The sequence below is a fragment of the Dermacentor albipictus genome, unplaced genomic scaffold, assembly GCF_038994185.2.
Source record: "Dermacentor albipictus isolate Rhodes 1998 colony unplaced genomic scaffold, USDA_Dalb.pri_finalv2 scaffold_51, whole genome shotgun sequence".
Classification (NCBI taxonomy): Eukaryota; Metazoa; Arthropoda; class Arachnida; order Ixodida; family Ixodidae; genus Dermacentor; species Dermacentor albipictus.
The window spans coordinates 208,837-236,763 of NW_027225605.1; the positions used below are offsets into that span (position 1 = coordinate 208,837).

General features: G+C 47.8%; 1 protein-coding gene across 2 annotated transcripts in view; it reads right to left on the reverse strand.

Moving 5' to 3' along the window:
- Positions 1 to 27,927, reverse strand: part of LOC139053001 (pre-mRNA 3' end processing protein WDR33-like) — a 219,859-nt gene that overhangs the window by 142,441 nt on the left and 49,491 nt on the right. For both annotated transcript variants that reach the window (XM_070530135.1, XM_070530134.1), the window contains 3 exons: positions 27,454 to 27,558; positions 14,305 to 14,400; positions 3,052 to 3,203 (listed from right to left, as the gene is read on the reverse strand). In XM_070530135.1, the coding sequence (XP_070386236.1) occupies positions 3,052 to 3,203; positions 14,305 to 14,400; positions 27,454 to 27,558 (353 nt within the window). The remainder of the gene's footprint in view (positions 1 to 3,051; positions 3,204 to 14,304; positions 14,401 to 27,453; positions 27,559 to 27,927) is intronic.

Here is a 27,927-nt window from a genome sequence, read left to right on the forward strand (position 1 = left end):
CGGCAAGCGGGTGCCGGGAGGCCCAAGACTTGTCGCCTTCCGATGTGCTCCCTACTGACGTGGAAAATGTTCTGCCGAGACCTGCGCAGTGGTTGCATTGCAATTCCGGACACTGTCTCATTCGACAGTTTCACAGGTGCTGACACTGCTGTACTGACATGCGCAGAACTCGATGACGGCGAGATCATTCGTCAGGTTTCTGGTGCACCGCCGGACGACGACTCCGAGTCGGAAGATGACGCACCATATGCTATGCTGCCGTCGCATGCAAAGCGTGCACAAAGAGTGACTGTGCTTTCAGCCGCCTATAGTGACAGTATGACCCTCTCCGAGATTCAGGCTTATCTGATTACGCGTAAACGAAAGAGCGTGCAACGGCGCATTCACGATTTCTTCAAGCCTACTGCCGAGCCCGAATAAGCGCGTGGAAATAAAGGATTTCATTTCTTTTTTCTTAATCTGCCTTTTCGGACACCTGTTTATTCGGACATTTCCGCAGTACCCGTGAGGTCCGAATAAACAGTCGGCGACTGTAGGTTTTTAGCGTTACATTGGAACCTGTAACTTTACATCTCGATCCAATCACGAGGCAACCAGAGTCATAACTCGGATGTTTTATCAAATTGACAGCTTTTTCGCCATGCTTGTGACTAGTGTTTCAGTTACGGTGCTGGGACACCCTGCAGCCTCTTACGCTTCAATTCCATTCATTTGCAATGTTATGGCAATGAGCGCGTTCAGTATGACAACCGCTTTGAGAGACAAGAAGTTTTGATGGCCGAGGGGCTGGGAAACTCCAGCTTGGCTTGGTCACTTGACATAAACGAGCGGACAAGTCGCAGATGGTGGAACCAACAGAAGCCCTCTGAAATTGTGAGGCTGGTCGAGCTTGATCTGTGGACCTCGTCTGGCGCGGTACTGCCCCTTGCCCCCAAATGAAGTCATTGTGCAGTCTTTTAAGAAATGCTTAATCTCAAACGAGCTCCATGGCATGGAAGATTACTTGATTCTTGGGTGATCTCTTTTGTAGATAGTTTTGCTTTCGCAAGACTCTGATCATCTCAGCACCAAACTCCTCGAAGTCCACAGCGCTCTTGGCCCTGTGCGAAGAGCTTGGCACGGTGCCAAGAGCACTGGTCGGGGACGCGTTCGGTGCCAAGTCACGCAAATTTTGCGGAAGTGAAAGAATCTCCGAAAGTGATACCCGAAAATACCCCCCAAGCTCTGCCTCGTCCTCGTATAACGATGAGTGAAAAGAACTTGTTTCCAAATTGTGGTTCCATGTATAAAGGTACCGTTTCTTTTTCCGTTTACCTCGCATTATATTTGCGGTTTTATTGTTATACACTCAAACCCACTTATAACGATGCCAGTTTTAACAATATGTTGGTTATAACAATGAAAAGCTGCTGCACCATCAACTCTTGTATGTTTTCTATGGAGAAATAACCTGCTTACAAAAATGTACCCATGCCGAATTATCGGTTATAACGATGAAGTATGGCTGCTTCTTGTCCGTGCCGAAAGGTAATGGGAATGCAAAATCCTTTAAAAGAAAAAAGAAAAAGTGAAATGTGAGCCGCTGTACCATCGCCGCAGCTATACCGCAGCTGCTGCCACGCACTTCTCTCCATGAGAGATGCACACCGGCCTCGTGCGCGCCCTTCTAACCCTCCGAACACGAATGGACTGCCCCAACTGTGCTGCTCCAAGATTGTTCACTGGGCCCTCATTCTGCGAAATTCTGCTAACGTTTGACGTAATAGTTGTGCAGAAACCCGCAAGGTAATTAACAAAGGAATCAGGAGATGTCCACCCATATTGGGTGGATGTCTCATGATCCCTTTATTAATTCTCTGAAAGGATGAAACCATTTGCGATGGTCTTAGTTCATTGCGTCGAAGTCGTTCCTGGCCACATGGTTTCTAAGCCTCTGTTGACTCGCCGCCGAAACAGAAGATGGCCGATCCACCCACTGATCATAGGCAATTCACGACATTGCCAGTGAAAAGAAAGTGCACTGCTATAGATTTGGAAACGAGGTGCTTCTAACCGATGAGGCCATCGTTGCAAACGTGCTTGCATGAGATAGCGACGGCGACAATGGCAGCGATGATGCGGTAGGGCAGGCTGCCTCAACCTTGTCCTTATAGGAGGCCTAGCAGATGATTCAGTCCCCTCCAGGGCTTCGTTTTCGCAAGGCACCTCCGGCTGCACTATGTGGAGCCCCTGGATGCCTTAAAGAAGGATGTCGGCAAGCTTCACGTAAAGCATGCAAGGCTGAGGGACGTAGGGTTTTCTCGTGCAAGCCAGTGAGAAGCACGTGGCGAGATGGTTGTGGCGATCTCACCTCAGCGTTTCTTTTGAATTTCTCAAGCTGACAGACTGCCGCAGCAGGCTTCTTGCAATTGTTCAAAGGCCCCTTTTGGGGACTCCAAAGCGATGCCTCGGTCGTGCTCGCATATCGCTTGCCATCCGTGACGTCCATTTGCAGTTGTTATAGCAGTGCCATTCCTTAACGCCGACAGCCGCGGCTTGTTTCATGCAATTGGAGCGCCCAGGTAGGAGTTAAACGAGTGAACACAATCAGCAGCCACATGGAGGAAGATGGTGGAGAGGGGCACTGGCCTCCCCGCCATTACAGTTTTTTCGGAACAGCTATGCCATCCCCCATTTAGTTTTTTTTTTTTCATGCAACCCCATTATAACAATTATCAGTTATAAGAATGGAATTTTCGTGGCACTTTAATCATGTTATAAGTGGGTTCAACTGTTTAAGTGGGTTTGAAAGCCAACCCTCATGTTACAATCGTGGTCGCATTAAATTCGAGTAAGTACTGTACTGCACCAAATTAAACTTAAAAAAGGGGGGGGGGGGAGGGGACTGCATGGCAGCAGAACACAGACTGCAAGGTCTAAGGATGAAACAAGCTTGAGTAATAAAAGACAATGGACGAGAAAAAACAAGAAGAATCAAAGTGCCAATGTGCCAGCTATAGCACTCTGCCCAATGCCTGTGCAGCGTGTGAGGTGTCCCTGCCAGGTGCCCACCTGATGCCTCGAATGGCCTCCTTGTGGCCCTGGAACATCTTGACATTGTTCATGTTGGACTGCCAGTACTTGACGTAGCCCGAATGGTCCCCAGTCACCATCCACGTGTCATTGTGGCTCCACACCATGCAGCGCACTGACGAGTCATGTGCCTGAAACCAAAAAGATGAGGCTCTTCACCAGCTGGAGTGGGGCACATCTTTCACACCAATCCACAATCAACAACTTCCAAGCCCGTCCTTCTCCTCAATTTGTTGAGAGGCATTAGCACTAAATAAAGAAACATCCATAGGAAGAGGATACAAACGTAAGCGCTTGTGTCCGTACCCTCTTTTTGTAAACAGTAATACCGTATTTACTCGCATAATGATCGCACTTTTTTGTCAGAAAAATTGACACAAATTCAGGGGTGCGATCATTACGCAGGTTAAATTTCCCGTGAAAGTAAAATTTTTTTTTCGTCCCGCGTTTGCTGCGGGATGCGGGACACCAAAATAAAAATGGCGGCCAGCGGAGCAAGCCGAACGTGCCGAATGCGATCTTTCTTTTTCTCGTGAGTACTTTACGTGCATTGAAACAGTTTCTTCCATATCAGTGATGAATAATATTGTTAATATCGGCAAGTTTGTGGCAATAACGTAGCCATGTCCACTTTGAGGGGACAGAAACAGATGGGAGCGCTTAGCTGCCAGTGACAGAAACCCATGGCCAATGTGCTGCGGAAACTGCAGCATCTGTCTCCACTACTATCCTAACACGGCACGTTTCCGCTAAGGGTAGGCGAATATTTTAGCTGTGTTACAAGCGTCGGCATATGAATGGGGTACACTTTTAACATAGTGTAAACGTGGCTACTATCATTGCCGCGCGCGATTTGTTGCGTGCTCACGAGTGCAGATGAAAAGAATCGAAAGGCGCCTTTTTTGTTTTTGTTGACCGCAACCATTATAAAGCCTACCCATAATAAAGGGAAGTTTGGTTGTACCTCTTTTTGCCATGGAAGCGCGGAAAGTGATGAAAGTAATGAAATGAGTCATCTACTTAAGAATGTTTGGTGCGTGCAGACGAGTCGTTCGCGTAACATTTGACAGATGGTAAGCGCGATCATTATTAGCTAGACTTGGCACACGACATATCGCTGCGGCAAGTTCAGGGTGCGATCATTACACGGGAAATAAAAAAAATCGAATTTTGACGAAAAAATTCAGGGGTGCGATCATTACGCGAGTGCGATCATTATGTGAGTAAATACGGTATCTCCTTACTATGAACACCTTATTAAAGTTCTTTGTCTGTCTGTCTGTTACTATGAACACCACATTAACGAACTTTTCAGATTTACGAATTTTTTTTTTAATCCCCGCCAAATTTTTTTTCTAAATATAGACTGAGTGACTCTCCTACTAGCCTAATGAATCAACATAATATTCAAACGCTACAACTACGCAGGAAAATACGACTGACATTTCTTTTCTAGCTTAAAAACAACTGTTTGTCTCTCGACCCACAGGCTTATTATTTATGTATTTATTTTATTTATTGATACTGTAAGCCCATGACGGGCTATTACAGGAGTGGATGTAACATACATAAATAGAGAAGTGCATTAGTGCGATTGAACAATGCATTAATGCAATGCAATGCAATAACACAATGCATGCAATGCATGCAACAACAATGTAATGCAATAAAAAATGAAGTAGCACTGCTGATATGAAACACATTAACAATATAATTACAGAGCACATTTTGACTTATGTCACAAAAATTACTACAGAACATCAGGGTGTATCAGGGTACATAAGACAATGTATTGCTTCCAAGAATGCGTTAACTGATTTTATTTGGACAATTGAGTCAGGCAAAGAGTTCCACTGCTGAATTGCCGTGGGAAAAAAACTATACCTGAAGCAGTCATTGTGCACTGTGGGAGGAGGTATATACATACTGTGTCTGTGCCGTGATGTTTCCTGTGTCTTGATTTGGAAGTACTTGTCATATCTTATTTTGACATGGTTATGAATTACTAAGAACAGGAATTTAAGCCTTTCATAATCTGTACGATTATCGATTATCCATATGCTAATTAAACCACTTACAGCGCGCCAAACACAGCATCGTCACGCTGATTCTTTGCTACCTTATAACACCCGAACTAACCTCTTTAAGTTTTCTTTTTTCCCGTGCACTGTAACAGATTGGAAAAGCCTGCCATTATCACAATTGATAAACACCGATTCTATTGAACGCATGTGTCTCTAATACTAGGGGTATTGCCATATCGGCAAGCCTTGTTACTGTTTTCTTCTTCTTTTTTTTACACGTGAATTTTGTTTGATACTTTCCTGATCTTCCTTGTTCTATTATTTTCAGTATTTTGCAATGGTCGCTCATTAAACTTCTGTTATTTTTTTTCTCTCTCTCTCGATAATGGTTGCAAAAGCTCATATATGTGTGTGATACTGTTCTAATGTTTGTTGAGTTGTCTTCCTTCAGTGTACCTTCTCTTAATCTTATTAGTTGTCACTTTCATTTTAGTTTTCTTCTGATATTTACATATGTTGCATTGCTTTTGTATTTCCTTTTCATGTGTGCGTGTGTATGTATATATATATATACGTACAAATGTAAATATTTCTGTATTCTGCCCCTCCTGCTTGGGCCCTCATTTGGGCTTGCAGTATTGTATAAATAAAAAATAATAAATAAAATGCCTATATTTTCAATGTAAAGAAACTTTCAGTACTACAAATTTCAGATTACCAAGTATTTCAGTATAACGTACGTAACTTAATCCCATAATCCCCAAGATGCTTCACGAAGTTCCGTTGAAGTTTCGGTACCGAATCCCTGAGGCTTACACCTATCATCATCATCCACAGCAGCAGCAGCCATGCGCTGCCCCAGCAGCCTCGGCAGCCCCAGCAGCATCGGCATCAGCGTAAGCGTGACCACGTTGATAGGGATCGGCAGGAGCTGCGAAGTTATCGGTGCTGTGATTGTGCTGTGCGTTTGCTTTGCTGACAATGAGTTCTCCTGGCCCCCGCATTAAAAAGAAGTGACGCCAGTTTTAGCTAAAAGTGGACATTTTGACGCAGCTGAATGCTGGAAAAAAGCAAGTCGACCTGTGCAGGGAGCATGATATTCTCTTATCAACAATGCTCAAGGATCGGGAAAAGATCATGAAATTGCATCGAGGGGAGTCACAGCTGGCTGCCTAAAGAAAATGCTTCCGGCTTGGCAATTACTAGAACGTCGACGACGCCATCCTCACGTGGTTTAAGGATGCCAGACAAAACGATGTGCCCTTGTCAGGCGCGATTATTTAAAAGAAGACGTTACAGTTCACGGCCGCCTTGGACATCTCCGGTTTCGGTGCAAGTGCCGGATGGCTTTACCACTTCCGGCAAAGGAACGGCGCGGCAGGTTGCCTCTGGCGAAGAAACAGCAGCCGATGCCAACAGTGCGGTTCCCTGGCGGAACAAGCACTTTCAAGAGATCGAGTCTTTTTCTCCAGACGACATTTTTAACGGAGATGAAACGGCATTCTTTTATCAGTTGTTGCCTGATAAAAGAATTGAACTTCAAGGGTGACCAATGCAAGGGCGGAAAGAAATTGTGTCTGCGTATCGGTTCTGTTCTGCTGCAACTCCACGGGCACGGAAAGACTCAACCCGCTAGTTGTTGGCAAGTCTGCTAAGCCGCGCTGCTTGAAAAACGTGACGTTGCCTTGCGACTACCGAGCCAACAAAAAAGCGTGGATGACATAAGAATTGTTCACTCAGCGGCTGCTGCAGGTAAACGACACAATGAAGAAGAAAGACAAAAAATTCTAATTGTTGACAATTGCTCAGCGCATATCGTGAATGTGCGACTGAGCAATGTGCAACTTGAATTTATACCCCTGAACTGTACTTCTTTGCTCCAACCTTTGGACCAGGGCATCATCAGATGTGTGAAAACCGAATTTCGGAAGCGGCTTGTGCAGCGCCTCCTGATCAATATTTGACTGAAGCTGCCCACACAGGTAAACATCCATCAAGCTGCAGAAATGCTTACAGGGTCGTGGTGGAACGTGAAGGCAAGCATGATCAGCAACTGCTGGCGAAAGGCAGGCCTTTTAATTCACCTACGCCACAAGACTGCGAGGACACAGAGGAGCTCAACGCAGAACAGTGGAATGAGCTTACCGAGAAGCCCGCCGTCGACACCGCGGTGACCTTCGATGATTACAGCGACAGCGACAGCGCGGCGGCTACATTTGCGGAGCTCACCAACGAAGACATCGTGAGTAAAGTGCGTGAGCCAGAAGATTGCAGTAGTGATGAAGACGATGCCAACACTGGATCAGCACACGAAGAGGAAGAGACTGTTTCCAGCTCAGATTTTTAAATTTTTCTAGAAAAGACGCGATCATTCCTTGGGCGCTGTAAAGATGTCCCCGATGACGTTCAGAGGAAGGTCGAGGATGTGGAGGCGTTCATCCTGCAGCGCTTGCCCTCCACTCGCCAGGAGAACATTACAGACTTCTCCAAGCAATAAATTGTAGTTAAACTGTGCCCAGCATTCTTGTTTATTATTTACGTACGAACACATGCATCTGCTGCAAAGGTATGTAATTTTCATTGTTGTGTTATGTTACTGACATGAAAATATTGGTTTTTCCGTACTTTGATAACTCAAATTAACAAATTAAATTCGGTGGTGCCGCGAGGTTTGTTGTAACGAGATTCTAGTGTACAACTTTTCTTTTACCACTCATTATCATCATTGTCAACCAATTTTTTATGTTCACTGCAGGACAAACTCCTTTGATAGTGATCTCCAATTACTCGTTTTACGCTAGGTGATTCAAAGTTGTGCCTGAAGATTTATTTTCATCGTATTACCGAATTCTTTGCCTTCCTGACTGCGCTGTTTGCACCCATTCTGTAACTCTAAATGGTATGTACCCTATGCATTACATGCCAAGCTTCTCCATCAACTAAAATAATCAGCTACTTCCATTTGCTATGTGACCCACACAGCTCTCTTACTGTCACCCGTCACAACTGGCGACAACTATGCAACAAGTTGCAGGGTAATCTTAGCACGGCCAAAACATGGTCGCTGCTACGCCATCTTCTTGAACCCACACAAAGCAAGGCAATTAGCCAGCAAACAATTCGATGTATCCTCCACAGCCATCCGGGTACTGATGACAAAATCCTGGAGGAGTTGTGGGCACGGTACATAGGTGATTTCGAACCCGCACGAGGACAACCTCCAACCTACAGCAGGAGCGACAATTACGACCTCGACAAGCCGATCACTATTACTGAGGTGCAACAAGCACTCCATGCACTCACACGAAACACCACCCCAGGCAAGGACAAAATAAATAACAAGCTCCTGCGCAAGTTGGATGATGGCACAATTCAATCTCTTACTGACCTCTTTAATCATCACTGGGAAGCGGGTATGCTACCAGCAGACTGGAAGCAGGCGGACACCATACTCATTCCGAAGCCAGGCAAACTCTCCAGCTTAGAAAATTTGAGACCAATCTCACTGACTTCATGCCTAGGCAAGCTTCAGGAACATGTCATTCTGAACCGGCTTCAACCTTACCTAGAATCCAGCGCCCTCTTTCCCGAAACAATGTTCGGATTCCGGCCCCACCTTTCTATCCACGACATCTTTCTTCAGCTGAAGGAACAAGTCCTTGAACACATCTCTCCGCACAACACTGGAGCGATTTTAGCACTCGATCTCAAAGGCACTTTCGACAATGTGGCTCACCATACCATCCTTACAAACCTAAGCCTCACAAACTGTGGTCGTAATACTTACAATTATATACGCGCCTTTCTAAGCAACTGCACGGCCACAATAGGCATTGGCTCACTCAGAACCCCAACGTTACCTACCCACAACAAAGGAACCCCACAAGGTGCTGTTCTATCACCCACCCCTTTTCAATATTGCTATGATGAAATTACTTGACAAACTCAACGTAATACCAGGAATCAGGCATGCAATATACGCCGATGACATCACTATCTGGAACACCACTGGTTCCGAAAAAGAGAAACAAGACGCCCTTCAACAAGCGACCGACGTCGTCCAGCAATATGCAGAAACAAGTGGTCTCCAGTGCTCCCCCGAGAAGTCAGAACTATTAGTCGTTCAACAGAAGTCACAAAGAAAACCCAATGAACTACCCCACATCACACTCACCCTCGACGACAAAGAAATAACCCGCACTAAACTGCGTCTGCATTCTCGGACTCCACATACAACAGGACGGCGGAGGCGCATACACCATCCAACGTCTCAAGCAGACCACCTTCCAAATCATGCGAATGGTCAGCCGTATCACCACCAAACAATACGGACTGAAAGAAGACGACATAGTACAGCTCATCCAGGCCCTCATAATCAGCCGCATTGCCTACACTGCCCCGTACTTGCCCCTCACTCCCAAGGAGATAGATGAATTAGACGTACTTCTTCGGAAAGCCTACAAGCAAGCACTCAGCCTACCACCGGGAACAGCGATACTCAAGCTTGAAGCCCTAGGAGTCCATAATACTATAAGAGAAATTATAGGCGCCCACCTCACAAGCCAATGAGAACGACTAGCCCTCACACCAACAGGAAGAACAGTCCTAGCGCGCATAGGCTACCCACACACGGCTAAGGCCATGAACAAGCAATTCATCTGGCCCCCAACTTCCGGGAGCACATCAAGGTAGCCCCTATCCGCAGAAGCATGCACCCGGAACATCATGCCGATCATCGCCAAGCTCGCGCAAAAACTCTACAGACAAAATATGGCAGCCTCCCCACCACGATATATACAGATGCCGCGCAGTACCCCCAAAAAGCAGCCATGACGGCCAGCGTTGTCGACTTTAACCTTCAAGAGGTGGTGTCGATGACTGTCCTCACTGCCAGCGCCCTCATAGGGGAGGAGACAGCCATCGCCTTGGCCATCACCTCTAGTCTGACCAATGAGTACATCACAATTATTACTGACTCCCAGGCAGCTTGCCGTAGCTATGCGAGAGGCAGAATATCTTCAATTGCCCACCGACTCCTCAAGCAAGCCTCCCAATTCCCGGACGTTGAAATAGTGTGGACTCCAGGACACGAGTCCCTCCGTGAAAATCAGCATGTGCACGCTGTAACCCGAGCTCATGCCTCCCGGGCGCCACAAGAGAGGGATACGGCCACATCCATGGAGCCCGTACCTTTACAATACAATGCCATACTACAACACCACAGATTGAACAGACGACAATTCCCACCTCCACACAAGACCCTCTCACGTGAAACGCCGTAACATGGCGACAACTACAATCCAACACATACCCCCATTTAAGCAGACTATACGCAATACACCCAACACTATATTCATACAAATGTCCTCTTTGTAATGATTACACCTCCCTATATCACACCACATGGGCTTGCCCCAACGAGAAGGCAGCCTCGCAAATACCCAACCCCACACCCAAGCAGTGGGAGGCCATGCTGACTAGTTCGGACCCTCGTAACCAGCAGCAACTGGTGCGGCAGGCCCGGGAGACAGCAAGAGCCACAGGAGCCCTGGACTAAGGGCGCCTGCCACACAAGCAGGAAGACACCTGCTTGTCCTTTCTTTCTTTTTAAAATAAATGTTTCTCCTCCTCCACCTCGTCTTCCTGTCTCATAACGTCATGCCTAAGATTTTTCATTCCATCGCTCATTGTGCGGTTCTTAACTTCTAAAGCCTTTTTGTTAACCTTCAAGTTCTTGCCCTGTTCAGTAAAATGTCATTGCTACAAACACCACATTAACAAACTTTTCAGAATAAAGAACTTTTCGAAAACCCCTGCTGACTTCTTAGTTTCAATATACAGTCAAACCTCGTTAAACTGTACCCACTTAAAATAGTAGTTTCATTTTAAAAGTCGTCAAGTCAAATCCACAACTCAGTGGCCATTGAACATAATGTGTTTTGTATCCACATAAGCCGTACCAGCTTCTTGCATACGTATCGGTTAACACATAGCGTTTACTTTTCGTCGGGCAAACATGGCGGTGCGTTGCTTCCAATGGGGCACCCGACAGAACAACAAGCCTTAGAGATCGAAATCAATCAGAATGACAGCCTCCAAGAGCCCTGTGCGTTTGTGCATGAAGCCACATCAACATCAACATCATTTTGGCACCGTGCCAGAGAGCGTTGTGACATCGTGCAGACAAGTACTCGCGTCAAGCTGAAACTCGGATAAAAAAGATGCACAGAAGAAAAATTAGACATCGTTCGTGCTATCGAATGTGACACGAAAAAGTTGACGCTGGCACACAACAGGGATCTGCTGCTGACTACGGTGTATGCATCTGGAATGCAAAGCAGTTCTTTGGCAGTGCTGCTGCAACCACGAAAAGATGTCGGCTATAAGGTTCGACTTTTTGCCATAGTTGCCTCCATTGTTGTTAAAGTGTAGCCTTGCGACAGTGATGAGGACGACATGAAAAGCGACAGCATGGGCGATTCAGGCTCGACAATGGCAGAAGCTGAGTGTTACGTCAGCTTCATGAATGCAATCGTCGCAACGAGAACAGCGCCCTGCAATGAAAAAGGTGTCCCACGACACCTGCAGCGCTACCGCGCCCTTGCACGGACGTATGCAATGCTAATGAGGAATCTGCCATGCGAGTATTTGCCGAGAAGAGGGGGCTGGCTGAAAAGCTGGCTCACAGCTTCAGTAAGTTTGAGGCCACAGTCGTCGCTGTTAGGCTGCCGCGGCATCAAACGAAAATAACACTTTTGTCGTGCGCAGTGAATAAATACTGCATGTTTTTTCCCCTTTCATCGCACTCTCTCCGAGTTCTGTTTTTGACAGGTAAGTGGGCGATCTCATGCTATTTCGGTTAAGCAGTACTACCATTAAGTACGTACTTTTTCCGAGTTCCGGCCGACTACGTTTTAACGAGGTTTCACTGTACAAAGATTTCAGTACTACAAACTTCAGAATACTGAACTTTACAGACTAACGGTCATTATTCTGTTTCCTCTCATTTTAACAACCTACAAACTAATATTCCGAAGTCTGGGAATCCTTAAATTTCCATGTATCCTTCACAGCAACCAGCCAGAACAGTTGGCTAGCAGACGACAAGGCGCAGAAAGCAGATGCCGCGGCACATGCATTTGAAAAACCTGAAATGGCGCCTGAGAGCTTTTTTCTAAAAATCTATTGCAGAGGCAACAACACATAAGGTTTTGCGAGTGCATGCTACGCGCAGACATGTGTCGCCTAGCAACGGAGGTGTGTCTCTTCCTTTCACCCTTTTTTTCTTTGAACGTCTCTTTCTTTTTCATTTCTTTCTACTGCCGTACTAGCTACGTGGCTGAGAAATGTAACCTCCATACTCACCGGGATGCCACACAGTCACACTTTGCACTTTATGGACGGTGTCAATTACGCACGCTTGCGCTTTGGCATAGTTCAGATGTCTGCCTTGAGCAAGACAGTTGCGGTGCCCACAACAAGGAATGTGAAAAAGAAACAAGCAAGCGGAAACATTGCACTTTGGAGGCGACATGGACCCACCCCTTTGTCTGTAGTTTTCTCGGTGGGAACGTCTGTATTACCTGTGTCTCTCTTATTATACGATGCTTCAGTGGCGCGTGGTGGCGTCAGAATCTATGGAAAATAGCAACAGCACAGGCTTAGAGCCTGCAGCAACCCTTCGTAGATAGCTCATATGAAGGCTTTCATTCTAATGACCTTTCTGACAACAAACAAACAATGTACTGTGGTCCCCTGAAGTTCGTTATATCGATATTTCACTGTATGTTGGTACCAGCAGAATGCAATGATTGTTCACTTTTCCACTTTTTTAAAATACTTTGTGCCCTTCTTATTTTGCGCTGATTCCTCTGAGCAGTCTTGCAATAGCAACTAGTCCAACAGTTATTTTCTCTTGGGTGGGCTGCAGATGTCATGTTTTACCACCCATCTCTACCATCTGGTACGTGCCTACTAGAGGGCAAGGCAGCACATGGCATGCCAATACATGGCCACCCGGTGTTCAGGAAGATGCATGACTGACAGAATCCTTCTTGTGGCCCACCAGGCCGCTGCTTGTGCGTGGTTTACGCACAAGTCATCTCTTGTCACACGATCAATAGCCAGTGGACTTCTGCCACACTAGCAGACTTCTGGTCGCAACATGTCCAACCCTTGAAAATTTCTGGGGAGAACCCTGCTGCTGATGATGATTTATTAGCATCCCCTTCGAAACGGGATGGTGACAAATAGTCACCTAGCCTGCCTCTCATGAAACTACCATCACCTGGCAGATTTTAGCAGGACTAATTTCGCCAACATGAAGAACCGTCTTTGTTAAAACAAATGATCGCACCTGGATTTGTGTGGGCACCAGGCCCCTAATGCTGGCGAAAAGATGGGTAGGCCTGCACTCATTGGGCCTCAATTCCAATTGTATGCTTCAATTTCCTTCGATTACTTGCCATGTTCTAAGTGAGAAAAAGTAATCAAGGATGCATTAGATAAAGCCCTATTCACGTACTCACGACCATGCTTCAAGGTAAGCCAAGTTAAATACATGCCAAAGCTGCCACATCTGAGTATTCCAGTGGTGCCACAGTACCATACAAGAACTTCAATTAGTAGTGACCCTGGCAGCGAGCAGTGGAGGCGACTCGCATGCTAGTCGTAGCAGATGACGGCGTGCAAAAGCACCGTGCCTGCTGTAGAAAAGCTCACTCTGCGAACTCTTGTGCAAAACATGCAAATGATTATTGCAGTTGCATCCTAATAAGTACAATACATACAATACAATACAGCAGCGAATAATACATGGCATTAGAGATATTGTGGCACGCAGTAGCACATAACATAACCGCGGACCAGCCAAAAGGCACCATCCAGATTTCTCTCAAGGACGTGTTGCAAGACTGCTCTGCATTTTACGCATAAACGTGATACATGAACACAACAGAAAAAGGACTGCACCAGTGTGCAAGAAGGTGAACAACGGCAGATTCACCATAAATGCTGTTGATTAGCTTGCCAAGTTAGATTTAAATCTAACTCGGCAACAACAATCCAACACTTGTTTGTTGTTATTCCCGGCTGGATCTTTTTCTCAAAAAAGGATGTTCCATATCTGACAACTTGTTCATGATCACTACTAACACAGATAAACCAAGTTCTACGGGTTACTCTTCATAACAGGGGCTGATAAGCTCACCTGCAGAATGGTCTCAAAGTTGAATGTGAGTCCGTTCCAGAGGGTGAACTCCCCGCTTGATGCCCCCGTGATGAGCCGCCGACCCTCGGGAGTCCACTGTGAGTGGCAAATGTGAGGACGCGAGCACTTCTCACAAGCCGTGCAAGAGTTGCCCATGCCAGTAACACGCTACAACTTGATACAACCAGAATTCGCAATAGAACAAATCATTTCAACTTTTCTTGCTTTTAATGGGAACCACGCGCATATAGCAAAACCTTGTTAACTTGTATTTCATAGGCCCAAAAGAAATGTACAAATTAACCGAATGTCGAATTGTCTAAGGCATCAAGAGAAGAGTACCGTATTTACACGATTGTAAGTCGACACGATTGTAAGTCAACTCGAATGTAAGTCGACCCCCTCCTATTGCGTGTGACAGGAAAAAAAGAAAGAGCATACCCGCGCGTGCATTCCATAATGAAAATTTCTTAGTAGCTGGCATGGTCACTGGACCACTACTCCTCACTAGTGCTGCCACCGTCATTGCTGCTACGGTCACACAGCACGTCGCCGTCCAGCGAAATTCTACATTTGCATACATCCATCCATACATACATACATACATACATACATACATACATACATACATAGGTCCACGCCGAAAGCACCCAACCACACAGAGACGTCAGGGAGGCTCTTTTGACATGTCCGGTCGGCGTAAGTTCATGGTCTTCTGCCACCAGCCACTCGTACTCACGGCGGAGCAGGTCCTTAAAAGGTGAAGATCCAGGCTTGCCTCATGACCATGTTGGACGTCACTGGCAGGGACCGATCCCGCATTTCGGTGTCGGACGACGCAAGCTTGGCCTTCAGCTCCGGAAAGCGTCCAGACTTCGGCCCGTGGAAACCTCTTCGCTTGCCGTCACAGGTGAAAATTTTGCTTCGCTGCCGTCTCCACTCTCGCACCACCCATTAAGAAACATCAAACTTGCGGCCCGCTGCACAGTTGTTCCTTCAGCGTAAAGGATGGCAGCCCTTTTCAACGCCGCTGTTAATGAGCGCCGAAAGTTTAGTGGACTCGGAGGACTCATGACGACTGAGGAAGCAAGGAAGTAGCACATGGCCGGCAGTCAAATTCAACGCATGAAAGAGCTACAGGAAAAGAGAATCACGTGAGCAGCGAGCGGTGCCTGCTCTTCCATGAACTATCGATACTCCCCGCAAGCGCCGCAGTTCTCAGGGTGCTACCGCAAATGGAACAGCGGCACTTCCATGAACTATCGGCTCCCCCACATGAGTGGTGTGTGCGCTGTAAAACTGTCAAAAATGTTGAAATACCCTTCTGAAAAGTGAACACACGGGATAACGAAAGCTACGGGTGGGGCCGTAGAGCAAACATAAAATTGGAACCAAGTTGTAGCTCCCCTGATATCCCGCTGGCTTCGCTTTTTTTTTTTTTTTGCAGTGCCATGGTTTGGTTTCGATTGTAAGTCAACCCTCCCTTTTATATTTTCAAATTTTAAAGAAGGTCGACTTGGAATTGTCTAAATACGGTAAACAGATGCTTACTACATCAACAAATTCTTATTTGCTGAATGAATCCAGCTTCTATTTTACACAAAAGCAGTGCAGAAACTCCAATTCTAAGCATCTCGCGACTGATTAATGCCGAATCCGCAAGGGCCTTGCAACCGCCTCTTCACAATAGTGTGATACTCGAATGCCTTTTAGCTACCACATGCACATCCCCATCACATATGAGCTGGTAGGATCATCTGCACGTTGAAAATTAGCGGACGGGTTGGATGCAGGCCACAATAGTATTCATCCTCGACAGCTTCCACCATGTTTCTGAAATTGTGCACGCATTGCACTGAGTCAAAATGAAAATGAAACTACAGCTCGCTGCAGCCGCTGCAGACAAAACTATGGTCGCTATCGATGCGATCATGGATAGTGACCATGCAGTTCTGAAGGCATGCAGCCAATGCAGTGTCAAACACAGCGGTAAATGCAAGAATAAAGGCTATAAGGGCCAATATAGGCACGAAGTGTAACCACTCGGTTGACTATGACGAAGCCAACTCCATCACTTCATTTCTGTTGCACGCAAGCACTGCTTCTGCTCTTTTGATTGATTGATTTTATTTATTTCAAGAAACCCCTAAAGGCCCTCACAACGAGGGTATTACATAGGGGGGTGACAAAAATTCCGGACAGGCCGACAAAATCCATACAGGCCGCCATTGGAATATGAACCTGGCAACGTTTAACGCTAGAATGTTATCTAGTGAGGCAAGTCTAGCAGTGCTATTGGAGGAATTAGAGAGCAGTAAATGGGATATAATAGGGCTCAGTGAAGTTAGGAGGCCAAAAGAAGCTTATACAGTGCTAAAAAGCGGGCACGTCCTGCGCTACCGGGGCTTAGCGGAGAGACGAGAACTAGGAGTCGGATTCCTGATTAATAAGGATATAGCTGGTAACATACAGGAATTCTATAGCATTAACGAGAGGGTGGCAGGTCTTGTTGTGAAACTTAATAAGAGGTACAAATTGAAGGTCGTACAGGTCTACGCCCCTACATCCAGTCATGATGACAAGGAAGTCGAAAGCTTTTATGAAGACGTGGAATTGGCGATGGGTAAAGTCAAAACAAAATACACTATACTGATGGGCGACTTCAATGCCAAGGTAGGCAAGACGCAGGCTGGAGACAAGTCAGTGGGGGAATATGGCATAGGCTCTAGGAATAGCAGGGGAGAGTTATTAGTAGAATTTGCAAAACAGAATAATATGCGGATAATGAATACCTTCTTCCGCAAGCGGGTTCGCCGAAAGTGGACGTGGAGGAGCCCAAATGGCGAGACTAAAAATGAAATAGACTTCGTACTCTGCGCTAACCCTGGCATCATACACGATGTGAACATGCTCGGCAAGGTGCGCTGCAGTGACCATAGGATGGTAAGAACTCGAATTAGCCTAGACCCGAGGAGGGAACGGAAGAAACTGGTATTTTATAAGCTGATCAATGAGTTAGCGGTAAGAGGGAAAATAGAGGAATTCCAGATCACGCTACAGAACAGGTATTCGGCTTTAACTCAGGAAGGGGACCTTAGTGTTGAAGCAATGAACAACAATCTTGTGGGCACCATTAAGGAGTGTGCAATAGAAGTCTGTGGTAAGTCCATTAGACAGGATACCAGTAAGCTATTGCAGGAGACGAAAGATTTAATCAAGGAACGCCAATGTATGAAAGTTTCTGACTCTACAGCTAGAATGGAACTGGCAGAACTTTCCAAGTTAATCAACAAGCGTAAGACAGCTGACGTAAGGAAGTATAATATGGATAGAATTGAACATGCTTTTGAGAACGGAGGACGCCTAAAAGACATGAACAAGAAACTAGGAATTGGCAAGAATCAGATGTACGCGCTAAGAGACAAAGCTGGAAATATCATTACTAATATGGATGAGATAGTTCAAGTGGCTGAGGAGTTCTATAGAGATTTATACAGTACCAGTGGCACCCACAACGATAATAGAAGAAAGAATACTCTAGAGGAATTTGAAATCCCACAGGTAACACCGGAAGAAGTAAAGAAAGCCTTGGGAGCTATGCAAAGGGGGAGGGCAGCTGGAGAGGATCAGGTAACAGAAGATTTGTTGAAGGATGATGGGCAGATTGTTCTAGAGAAACTGGCCACCCTGTATACGCAATGCCTCATGACCTCGAGCGTACCGGAATCTTGGAAGAACGCTAACATAATCCTAATCCATAAGAAAGGGGACGCCAAAGACTTGAAAAATTATAGACAGATCAGCTTACTGTCAGTTGCCTACAAACTATTTACTAAGGTAATCGCAAATAGAATCAGGTACACCTTAGACTTCTGTCAACCAAAGGACCAGGCAGGATTCCGTAAAGGCTACTCAACAACAGACCATATTCACACTATCAATAAGGTGATAGAGAAATGTGCGGAATATAACCAACCCTTATATATAGCTTTCATTGATTACGAGAAAGCGTTTGATTCTGTCGAAACCTCAGCAGTCATGGAGGCATTACGGAATCGGTGTAGACGAGCGGCATGTAAAATTACTGAAAGATATCTATAGCAGCTTTACAGCCACCGAAGTCCTCCATAAAGAAAGCAACAAAATCCCAATAAAGAGAGGTGTCAGGCAGGGAGATACGATCTCTCCAATGCTATTCATAGCGTGTTTACAGGAGGTATTCAGAGACCTGGATTGGGAAGAATTGGGGATAAAAGTTAATGGAGAATACCTTAGTAACTTGCGATTCGATGATGATATTGCCTTGCTTAGTAACTCAGGGGACCAGTTGCAATTCATGCTCACTGACCTGGAGAGGCAAAGCAGAAGAGTGGGTCTAAAAATTAATCTGCAGAAAACTAAAGTAATGTTTAACAGTCTTGGAAGAGAACAGCAATTTACAATAGGTATCGAGGCACTGGAAGTGGTAAGGGAATGCATCTACTTAGGGCAGGTAGTGACGGCGGATACGGATCATGAGACGGAAATAATCAGAAGAATAAGAATGGGCTGGGGTGCGTTTGGCAAGCATTCTCAGATCATGAACAGCAGGTTGCCATTATCCCTCAAGAGAAAAGTGTATAGTAGCTGTGTCTTACCAGTACTTACCTACGGGGCAAAAACCTGGAGGCTTACGAAAAGGCTTCTACTTAAATTGAGAACGACGCAACAAGCTATGGAAAGAACGATGGGTGTGACATTAAGGGATAAGAAAAGAGCAGATTCGGGGAGGCAACAAAGGCGACTTAATGACATCTTAGTTGAAATCAAGAAAAAGAAATGTGCATGGGCAGGACATGTAATGAGGAGGGAAGATAACTGATGGTTATTAAGGGTTACGGACTGGATTCCAAGGGAAGGGAAGCGTAGCAGGGGGCGGCAGAAAGTTAGGTGGGCGGATGAGATTAAGAAGTTCGCAAGGACGACATGGTCACAATTAGTACATGACCGGTGTTGTTGGAGAAGTATGGGAGAGGCCTTTGCCCTGCAGTGGGTGTAACCAGGCTGATGTTGATGATGATGATGACAAAAATTCTATAAACATCTAGAGAAGCGTATTAAAGGAATAGGCAACAAGAACAAAATAGCAGAACAGCAACACTCAATGAGACATAATGGAAAAACGCAACATAATAAACAAAACACACACATACACAAATTAAAAATCAATATTGAAACTTTTGTGTCACACATTTGCGGCACTTGTGCTTGGTACACTCTGAGGGTTGTCCTAATTAACTGGTGTGCAGCTAAATACATCTCAACCATAGAATTTCTCACTCTAACACCTAGAGGGAAATCTGGCGCCACCGTCTATGGGAGTTTTTTAAGAGGTCACTGTGCCGTCATGGGAATGACGGTACGTGTCTGCGAGGCTCGTGTTGGCTGGTGTTGTACGAGGCTTCGTCTAAAGCGTGGATATCGCTACACAAATAACGCGTTCTCAAAGTAAAATCTTCATAAAATGTTTCCATTCACGCTGTGGGGATGCGCGACCCTCGCGCCTCCCCTGATGTTTTTCCCGCATAGCGCGTCTCCTGTACTCCCGCTTCGCCACGTGGCCTGCGTGACGCCCGCGCGGTTGATGTGGTTGAAGCGCAGTGTGAGAGATGGCGCGAGTGTTGCGCTGCTAACGCCGCGAGGTTACTTGGGCGCCGAAAGGAAGGCGCTTGCTCTCTTTGGGTTCGGAAAGCGAGCGGGACGGACGTGCCGTGCCGCTGGCTTCGATGCTTCGGCGAGACCGTCTCGCGTGGCCGCCTTCAAACGTGCCACGATTCGCGTGACTATACATGCGAACGACCAGGCGTTGGGATCCAGCATGGGGCAAACATATTCGCCCGCTTCCGGTCGCGGTGAGTCGGACTTCTAGATTTGTCGCGCGCCCATCGGCATGTTTTGTGGATAGCAACTCGGCTAGCAGGCATTGATGTATGAAAGGTGCAATAAATTCCCTTGCGATTGTTTGCACTACTGTGTTGTCGTTCCTTTGTCCCAAGAGTACGGTGGGAGAATCCCCACATCAGACCCCACATCTGGCTGCCCAACGCGGGACTCTTGGGGCATCGGACGATAATTTTAAGTGTTGCTTCGTTCGAGACCTTTGTTTGAACCGAAGCGTAGGCCTAGCGTGGATTTTGATCGCTAGCGTCAGCGGCGTGCTTTCTTGAGCGAGGCGGCGGTGGCTGTAGTGTGTTTGAACATGTCAACATACTAAGCCTTTTCGCAGTGTTTTTTTTTTAATGGCATTCGTTGGTACGAGAGCCACGTGGTCTGCATCCTGGGAGAGCGAGGCTGAGCGCCCGCGGAGCTGTGGCAAGCCTGAAGCGAGTGAGTACGGAAGCCTCGTGGGTGGTCCGAATTTCCTATGTAAATAGCTTCTTCTATCTCTGACTCGGATGAAGTCGCGGCTCTGGGAGCTGGGTGGCCGCGGGCCACTGGTGCCACTACGGGCTGACTGGTATTGTGGCCTGGCACCGGACGCTCCGACACCGTCTGGGACGGTGGGCGCCGTCAACTCGGATGCTGTGTGCACCGAGCGGAGTAGGACCACCTCACAGAGCTGACGTCTCCTCGCGGCTGCCTGTTTTGCGCTCATTTTGGGTGTTGTTTTTGGATGCCGGTTGTTGTCAGAGTAGCGACGCTTTAGGCCTAAGGCTTTACGAAGCTGCCTGTCGCACGTGGATGGACACAACCTGGTGGACCGTGGCGTTGAGGTGTTGCACTTTGCTTACCTCATTCTAGTTAGCCTCGCACGAATTGAAATTACTCGTTCGACTCAAGAAAGCGAGCTTCGTTCACGTGAACTTAGCATCTGAGTAGCTGCCCGATCTTTTGCTGGCCGAGTTGAACATCGTACCACGTGGGCGATGCGCATGCAGAATTCCTCTCCCTTGCACTACTTTAGTGTTCGCCGAGTGTGTTGAGTTTACGCAGTGTGATTGGAGTCACCCCTGGTTTGCCGTTGTGGTATAGTGTCGCCCCCTGTCAGATCTATGTGTCATCGCACATGTATGTTTTGTAGTTGTTTAGCTAGATGGCTCACCCCCCTTCTGTCATGCGACGAGCATTGGACCAATCGGGAGGTGTCATCTGGCGTGTGAACCCTTTATTAGCAATAAACGGACGAGGTGGCCGAGTCTTCGTTCCGGTTTTCATCGGGAGTAGTTCGCTCCGAGTCTCCTTCACTGCGCCGGCGCTAGCCGCGCGTTCGCTGGTCGGGGCCCCCCGCTTGCCTGCCGCTGCCGACACAACATCTTTTGGCGACGAGGATGGGATTCCTGCTGCGATTCCGACCGAAGCCCCGGGAAAAGAACGAGCTTTGTAAGTGAAGCGTCCCTTCCGTGTCTGCACGGCCGGCAAACGCCGCCGACGCACTTGGCGTCGCGAGGCTTCCGAGCCTAGGCCTACTCGCCCCCTTCTTCTTCCGTGCCCCATTCCTGCGGCGAGCTCCGGCTTGCCTCCTGCACTGCCTCCTGCACAATACCCGGCATGGCTTTTACGGCGAACCTTCCCGTTTTTCTTGAAGTGCCCGGCCCACCGTTAATTCCTTGGTATCGCTGGAAAAAAATTTTTCAGGCCCACCTCGAAGCGGCCGGCGGCGGCGACTGGACGGACGCGCGACGAGCGTCTGCGCTCGTCAGCGCTCTCGGGCGTGAGGGACAACGGAAGCACTTTGCAGCCGAGGAGCAGGAAGCAGCAAGGCAGTTAACCAGCGCAGCGTCAGCTTCAAGTGAAGCAGCAAGGCAGTCGATCGGCGCAGCGTCAACGTCAAGTGATGCGGTCCCGCCAGCGTCAGAGTTTCCGAGACTCTTGCAGCGGCTTGACCGGCTGTTCGCCGCGTCAACAAATGTCCTGGCGGAACGGCACGAATTCACCAGTCGAAAGCAGCTCGAGGGAGAAGGATTCCTGGAATTCGTGACCGCATTGAAGGAGAAGGCGGTACAGTGCAACTTCGGCACAAGCTATGACGAGCGCGTCCGAGACCAAATCATACATGGGGTAGCGAACGTCAGCGTTCGCGAAAAGTTGCTGGCTCATGGCGAAACCCTGTCCCTGGACAAGGCAGAAGAAATTGGACGCTCGTTAGAAGCCTTGCATCGAGCGAATCGCGCGTTCGGCTCCGAAAATGTACGAAGAATCGAGGCATCGCAACTTGGTGTTCCGTCGACGAGCCAAGATGGCCGACTTCTTCCGGGGAGCCGCCAAGATGTCCGACTTCTTCCGAGAAGCCGCCAAGAGGGCCGACTTCTTCCGAGAAGCCGCCAAGAGGGCCGACTTCTTCCGAGAAGCCGCCAAGAGGGCCGACTTCTTCCGAGAAGCCGCCAAGAGGGCCGACTTCTTCCGAGAAGCCGCCAAGAGGGCCGACTTCTTCCGAGAAGCCGCCAAGAGGGCCGACTTCTTCCGAGAGGCCGCCAAGAGGGCCGACTTCTTCCGAGAGGCCGCCAAGTGGGCCAACTTCTTCCGAGAAGCCGCCAAGAGGGCCGAGATTTCGCACATGGCTCCTCCGGGAACCGTGGTGCATGCGACCGGTGTGGCAGCACGAAACATATTGCAACGGACAGGAATTGTCCAGCAAGGAACCGGCAGTGCAACGCCTGCCACACGTTGGGCCATTTTGCATCCGTATGCCGAAAAACCCGTATTGTTCAACACGTCTCTTCCGCAGAGACGCTGTCTTCAACCTCCGCAGGGCAGCCGTCCGCGTCTGTCTTGACGGTAAGCGCTTTTGAAACTACAGATTTGGAAGTTCCGGTCGTAGTTAACGGCGTCTCCATGCGACTGCCAGTGGATACGGGAGCGTCTGTCTCATTGATGACGGCTGAGGATTTTGGAAAGCACTTTGGTCGACAGCACAGACTGTCACAAACAACAGTGGACTTGAAAAATTTCTCCAAGCAACGCATCGACATTCAAGGCCTGTTTCAAGCCACTGTCCAGTTTTTTCAAAGGTCATGCTCCGTCACATTCCACGTAATGACTACAGGAACATCACTGCTGGGTTTAGACGCCATCCAACGTTTGGGCATACAGATCGACGGTACGTCGCTGACATGTCGTCTACCATCACTTCCTTCAGTACAGAGCCCCACAGGTGTGCCACCGAGTTTTGATCACCTTTCCAGTGACGAGTTGGGTCTCGTCAACAACATTGTGCACCGAATTCATCGGCAGCAAGATGCGAAGCCAGTATCTTCAAAGTTGCGCCGACTGCCCCTGCCTCTCCGTGACCAGGTCACAAATGAATTGCGACGTCTCGAGGACTGCGACGTCATCGAGCGCGTCGACGCTTCTGAGTGGGTGTCTCCACTCATGGTGGTGCACAAGAAGGATGGAACCATGCGGCTCTGTGTAGATTCACGGGAACAGGACAGTCTTGTGTCTCAAGTTCAAGAAAGGGTCTTGCAGATACAGTGGCAGACTAAACAGTACATAGACAAACGTAGAGGTGCTCAGGCAACTCGTGTCAAGGTGGGAGACACCGTTAGAATTAGATTTAACAGGAAAGGAATTTTGATGTACAGTAAACATCGTAAAGTCAAGGCCCAGATAGGACCATCTACTTTTCTACTCAGTGATGGGAAGACGTGGCATGTGTCTAAGTTAACCCTAGTGATGAAGGATCCAACAGGTAGTACATTGTGTACAAGTGACAAAGATTTTTTTTACTCGTATTCAAACCTCGATAGTCATTCCGATGACTCGTCTGTAGTGACAGCGTCTTCTCATAGTTATAAGCATCAGCTAAGTAGTTCGTCTGACTGTATCACTTCCGGGTCTGCACAGTCAGCAGTCGTCTCTGATTCTGTAGGAGAATCTGTAGCCACCCAGGAATTGTTGGGACGTCGAGAGGAGCTTCCTGGGCAACCCTCTCCAGCTTTGAGCAACAACCACATTCAGTTTTCCAACCAGGGGGAGGGAAATAGTAGTGGGACGACTAGGTCTTTAAAGTCGACCGATATGCGTCGTAACCCCCAAAGTTCTTCTGAGGTATGCACGCGTTCTCATCGTGACAGAAAACGGCCTCCGTGGCTCGATGATTTTGTTTATGTAGTGTAGAGCGCATTGCCGTCTTCGAAATGCCACGGCTAGGGGCCTCGGTGTGACATTTAGGAGACACTCCACGTTTCATTAACACAGGTATAAAGTGCTCCTTGTTGCGGTGCAGTGAGTTTTGTGCCGTGTTCCTTGTCCGACTTTGCTTGAGTGACTGCCTGTGTTTTGGTGCCCAAGACTGGTGCGCGTGTATGTGAACTTGGGCAGGGACGGATTGAATTTGTTGTGGACTTAAGTGCGTGCTTTGTGTGCAACTGGTGCACGTGTGTGAACGTGGGGGGGAATGAACTGAAATCGCCTTTGGACTTAAGTGCGCGTCTTGTGTGCGCGTTTCACTGCATGTCTACTTTGTTACCAGGGGGGGATGATGTGGTATAGTGTCGCCCCCTGTCAGATCTATGTGTCATCGCACATGTATGTTTTGTAGTTGTTTAGCTAGATGGCGCACCCCCCTTCTGTCATGCAACGAGCATTGGACCAATCGGGAGGTGTCATCTGGCGTGTGAAGCCTTTTTAAGAATAAACGGCCGAGGGTCGGTCGAGTCTTCGTTCCGGTTTTCATCGGGAGCAGTTCGCTCCGAGTGTCCTTCACTGCGCCGGAGCTAGCCGCGCGTTCGCTGGTCGGGGCCCGCCGCTTGCCTGCCGCTGCCGACACAACAGCGGTCACCTGCACATCGTCTGCGCTGCTGCCCCGGACTACGATCGAGCCACCCCGGGCGATGGTGATGCTGTGGCCAATTCGGCGCGGCGACTTCGGCGGCCTCCTGCATCTAGCTCACAACCCTCGGCGGCGGACAAAGGAGCCGGCAGTCACCGACAGCTACTGCGGCTCTTGCCAGCAGGGCGCGTCGGCGCGAACGACGCTTGCTCGTACCGACTACTGCGTCGTCGTCTCCGGAGTCCTGGCCTGGAACCGTGCCGTCGAGTCTACAAAGCTGCTGCTGTGACTGGCGGACGCCAGCGGTGTACCCAAGGACAGTCGGCTCGCATGTTATGGACAGCGTGTGGACATTTCCTCAGCGCGACCACTGTTGCATGTACCACCCTGTTCGCGAAGCACGGGTTAATGTTAGACCGTGTCACATGTTTCGCCGGTATAAGAAGTGATTTAAGGTTGGGGGGATGTGGGGATGCACGACCCTCGCGCCTCCCCTGATGTTTTTTCCGCATAGCGCGTCTCCTGTAATCCCGCTTCGCCACGTGGCCTGCGTGACGCCCGCGCGGTTGATGTGGTTGAAGGGCAGTGTGAGAGATGGCGCGAGTGTTGCGCTGCTAACGCCGCGAGGTTACTTGGGCGCCGAAAGGAAGGCGCTTGCTCTCTTTGGGTTCGGGAAGCGAGCAGGACGGACGTGCCGTGCCGCGCGCCGACCGATGCTTCGGCGAGACCGTCTCGCGGTGCCGCCTTCGAACACGCCACGATTCGCGTGACTATACACGCGAACGACCAGGCGTTGGGATCCAGCATGGGGCGAACATATTCGCTCGCTTCCGCTCGCGGTGAGTCGGACTTCTAGATTTGTTGCGCGCCTATCGGCATGTTTTGTGGATAGCAACTCGGCTAGCAGGCATTGATGTATGAAAGGTGCAATAAATTCCCTAGTGATTGTTTGCACTACTGTGTTGTCGTTCCTTTGTCCCAAGAGTGCGGTGGGAGAATACCGACATCAGACCCCACAACGCATATTACATCTTTACTCAGCTGCAATGCATGACGAAGCGAACAAAAGCAAGAACAGACGACAAACTGTTTCAAAGCGATCGCGAACGTTGTCATCTGTCCTCCAGCTTAAGCGGCCCGCTGATACTTTTTACGTAACATATAATCGCACACGCAATAACAAGTTTTCATAGTTAAATAAAACATGTTTTTGCGTAATAATAAAACAAAAACAGCTTTTCACGTGCTGTTTTGCTAGAAAATGAATCATTGCGACAGACGGAACGGTGCTTGCCAAGCGCGTCCGTCTTCAAGGTGTCCTGTCTCTCCGAGAACGATGCCAATTCGAAGTCACAATATACCGGCATTCCCATGCATACCACAGCGCAGCAGCGTCAGATTTCCCTTTAGGTAACGTTGTGAGAAACTCTATGATCCCAACTAACTGGAGTTTGAAGCCATTAAATGATGCCTATGCTTGCAGGGTCCAGAGGATGAATGCGAATCATGCCATCTCCCAAATTAACAATTTTGCTCTCTCTTTCTCTCTCTCTATATATAGTTAATTTAGGTTCTATGGTGCCTTCACACCATGCATAAGCCCCATCAAGAGCAGACAAATTCTGCAAAGTAAGGGCTACTGTAAACAAACGAGTCTCCTGCCAACATGCTGACCAAGCAAACCTTTAATGTATTCAGCTAACCTGCGATTTTCTCCATTGTACCCAACTTTCCTTTAAATGATGGACAATGACACACAGGTTGCAGAAAGTATGCCTTAAAAAGCCTTGCGAGTGGTTTATTCTGTTGTTCACAGCCACCTACCCACAATTCGGACACGTTAGATTACTACTCGGCCAGTCTTGGGGTAGGCCCATTGGACCTACAGGTGTAACGTTGGGCTGGGGCAAATTTCAATTTGTTGGTTTGAAGAAAATATAAATAGAACAGCAATAGCATGAAATAGGTTCACAGTGAATAGTTTAAAGAATAGTGAAACTGCAAAGAGCTTATGACTAAACAGCGAGAAGTTCCTTAATCTAAAAATGCAAAGGTCCTTTAATTGCCAGGATGGAAAGATTCATCTCACAAAAGCGTTCATATGAAAAGTGCTGTTACAAAAAAGGCAAGATAATTTTTTGAACAGCATCAGCAGTATTTGGTCTTTTGCTCAGTGTCTGGTTCAGACTACTTGAAATTTCATGATGGTCCAGGCCACAGGAGCGTGTGGTTTAAAAAATGTTAGGTTTACTTCATTGCGATTGATCATTTATTACATCCGCATTCGTTATACTGAGGCTTCCAAGTAATGTGTGCGGGACTGTAAGCAAGTTAAGCTTCCAGCACGGCCTTCCTCGTACAGCCACGGCATGTGCATCCCAAGAGCCTATTCTGCTTACCACTACGCAGAAGATGGGACAGCGCATCTTGTTGGTGGAGGTGCGCACAAACTTGGTGGTCACAGCATTGATGGGGTTGGACAGCATGGCCAGGGGGGGCATCAACTGCACAGAACAATAATACAGTGAAATAGACGATTTGGAAAACCGCTCAAGGCGCTCTAATCTCCTCTTTTATGGCATACAAGACACGGGTGATTCGGAAGACTGGGAAACGTCCGAGCAAAAAGTAACTAAATTCTGCAAAGATCAACTAGGAGTATCAACAGCTTCAATCGCACGTGCGCATCGCCTTGGACGATTTTCAAATGAACGCACTCGACCGATTATTGCGAAGTTTTTCAATGAAAAAAAAATCGAAACAGTGCTTAGTAATGGCCACAAGCTGAAAGATACTAACTTTGGCATTTCTCGTCAAAGTTAGTATCTCAACTTTGGCAGTTCTCTAAAACCATAAAGAAAGAAAAACACCGT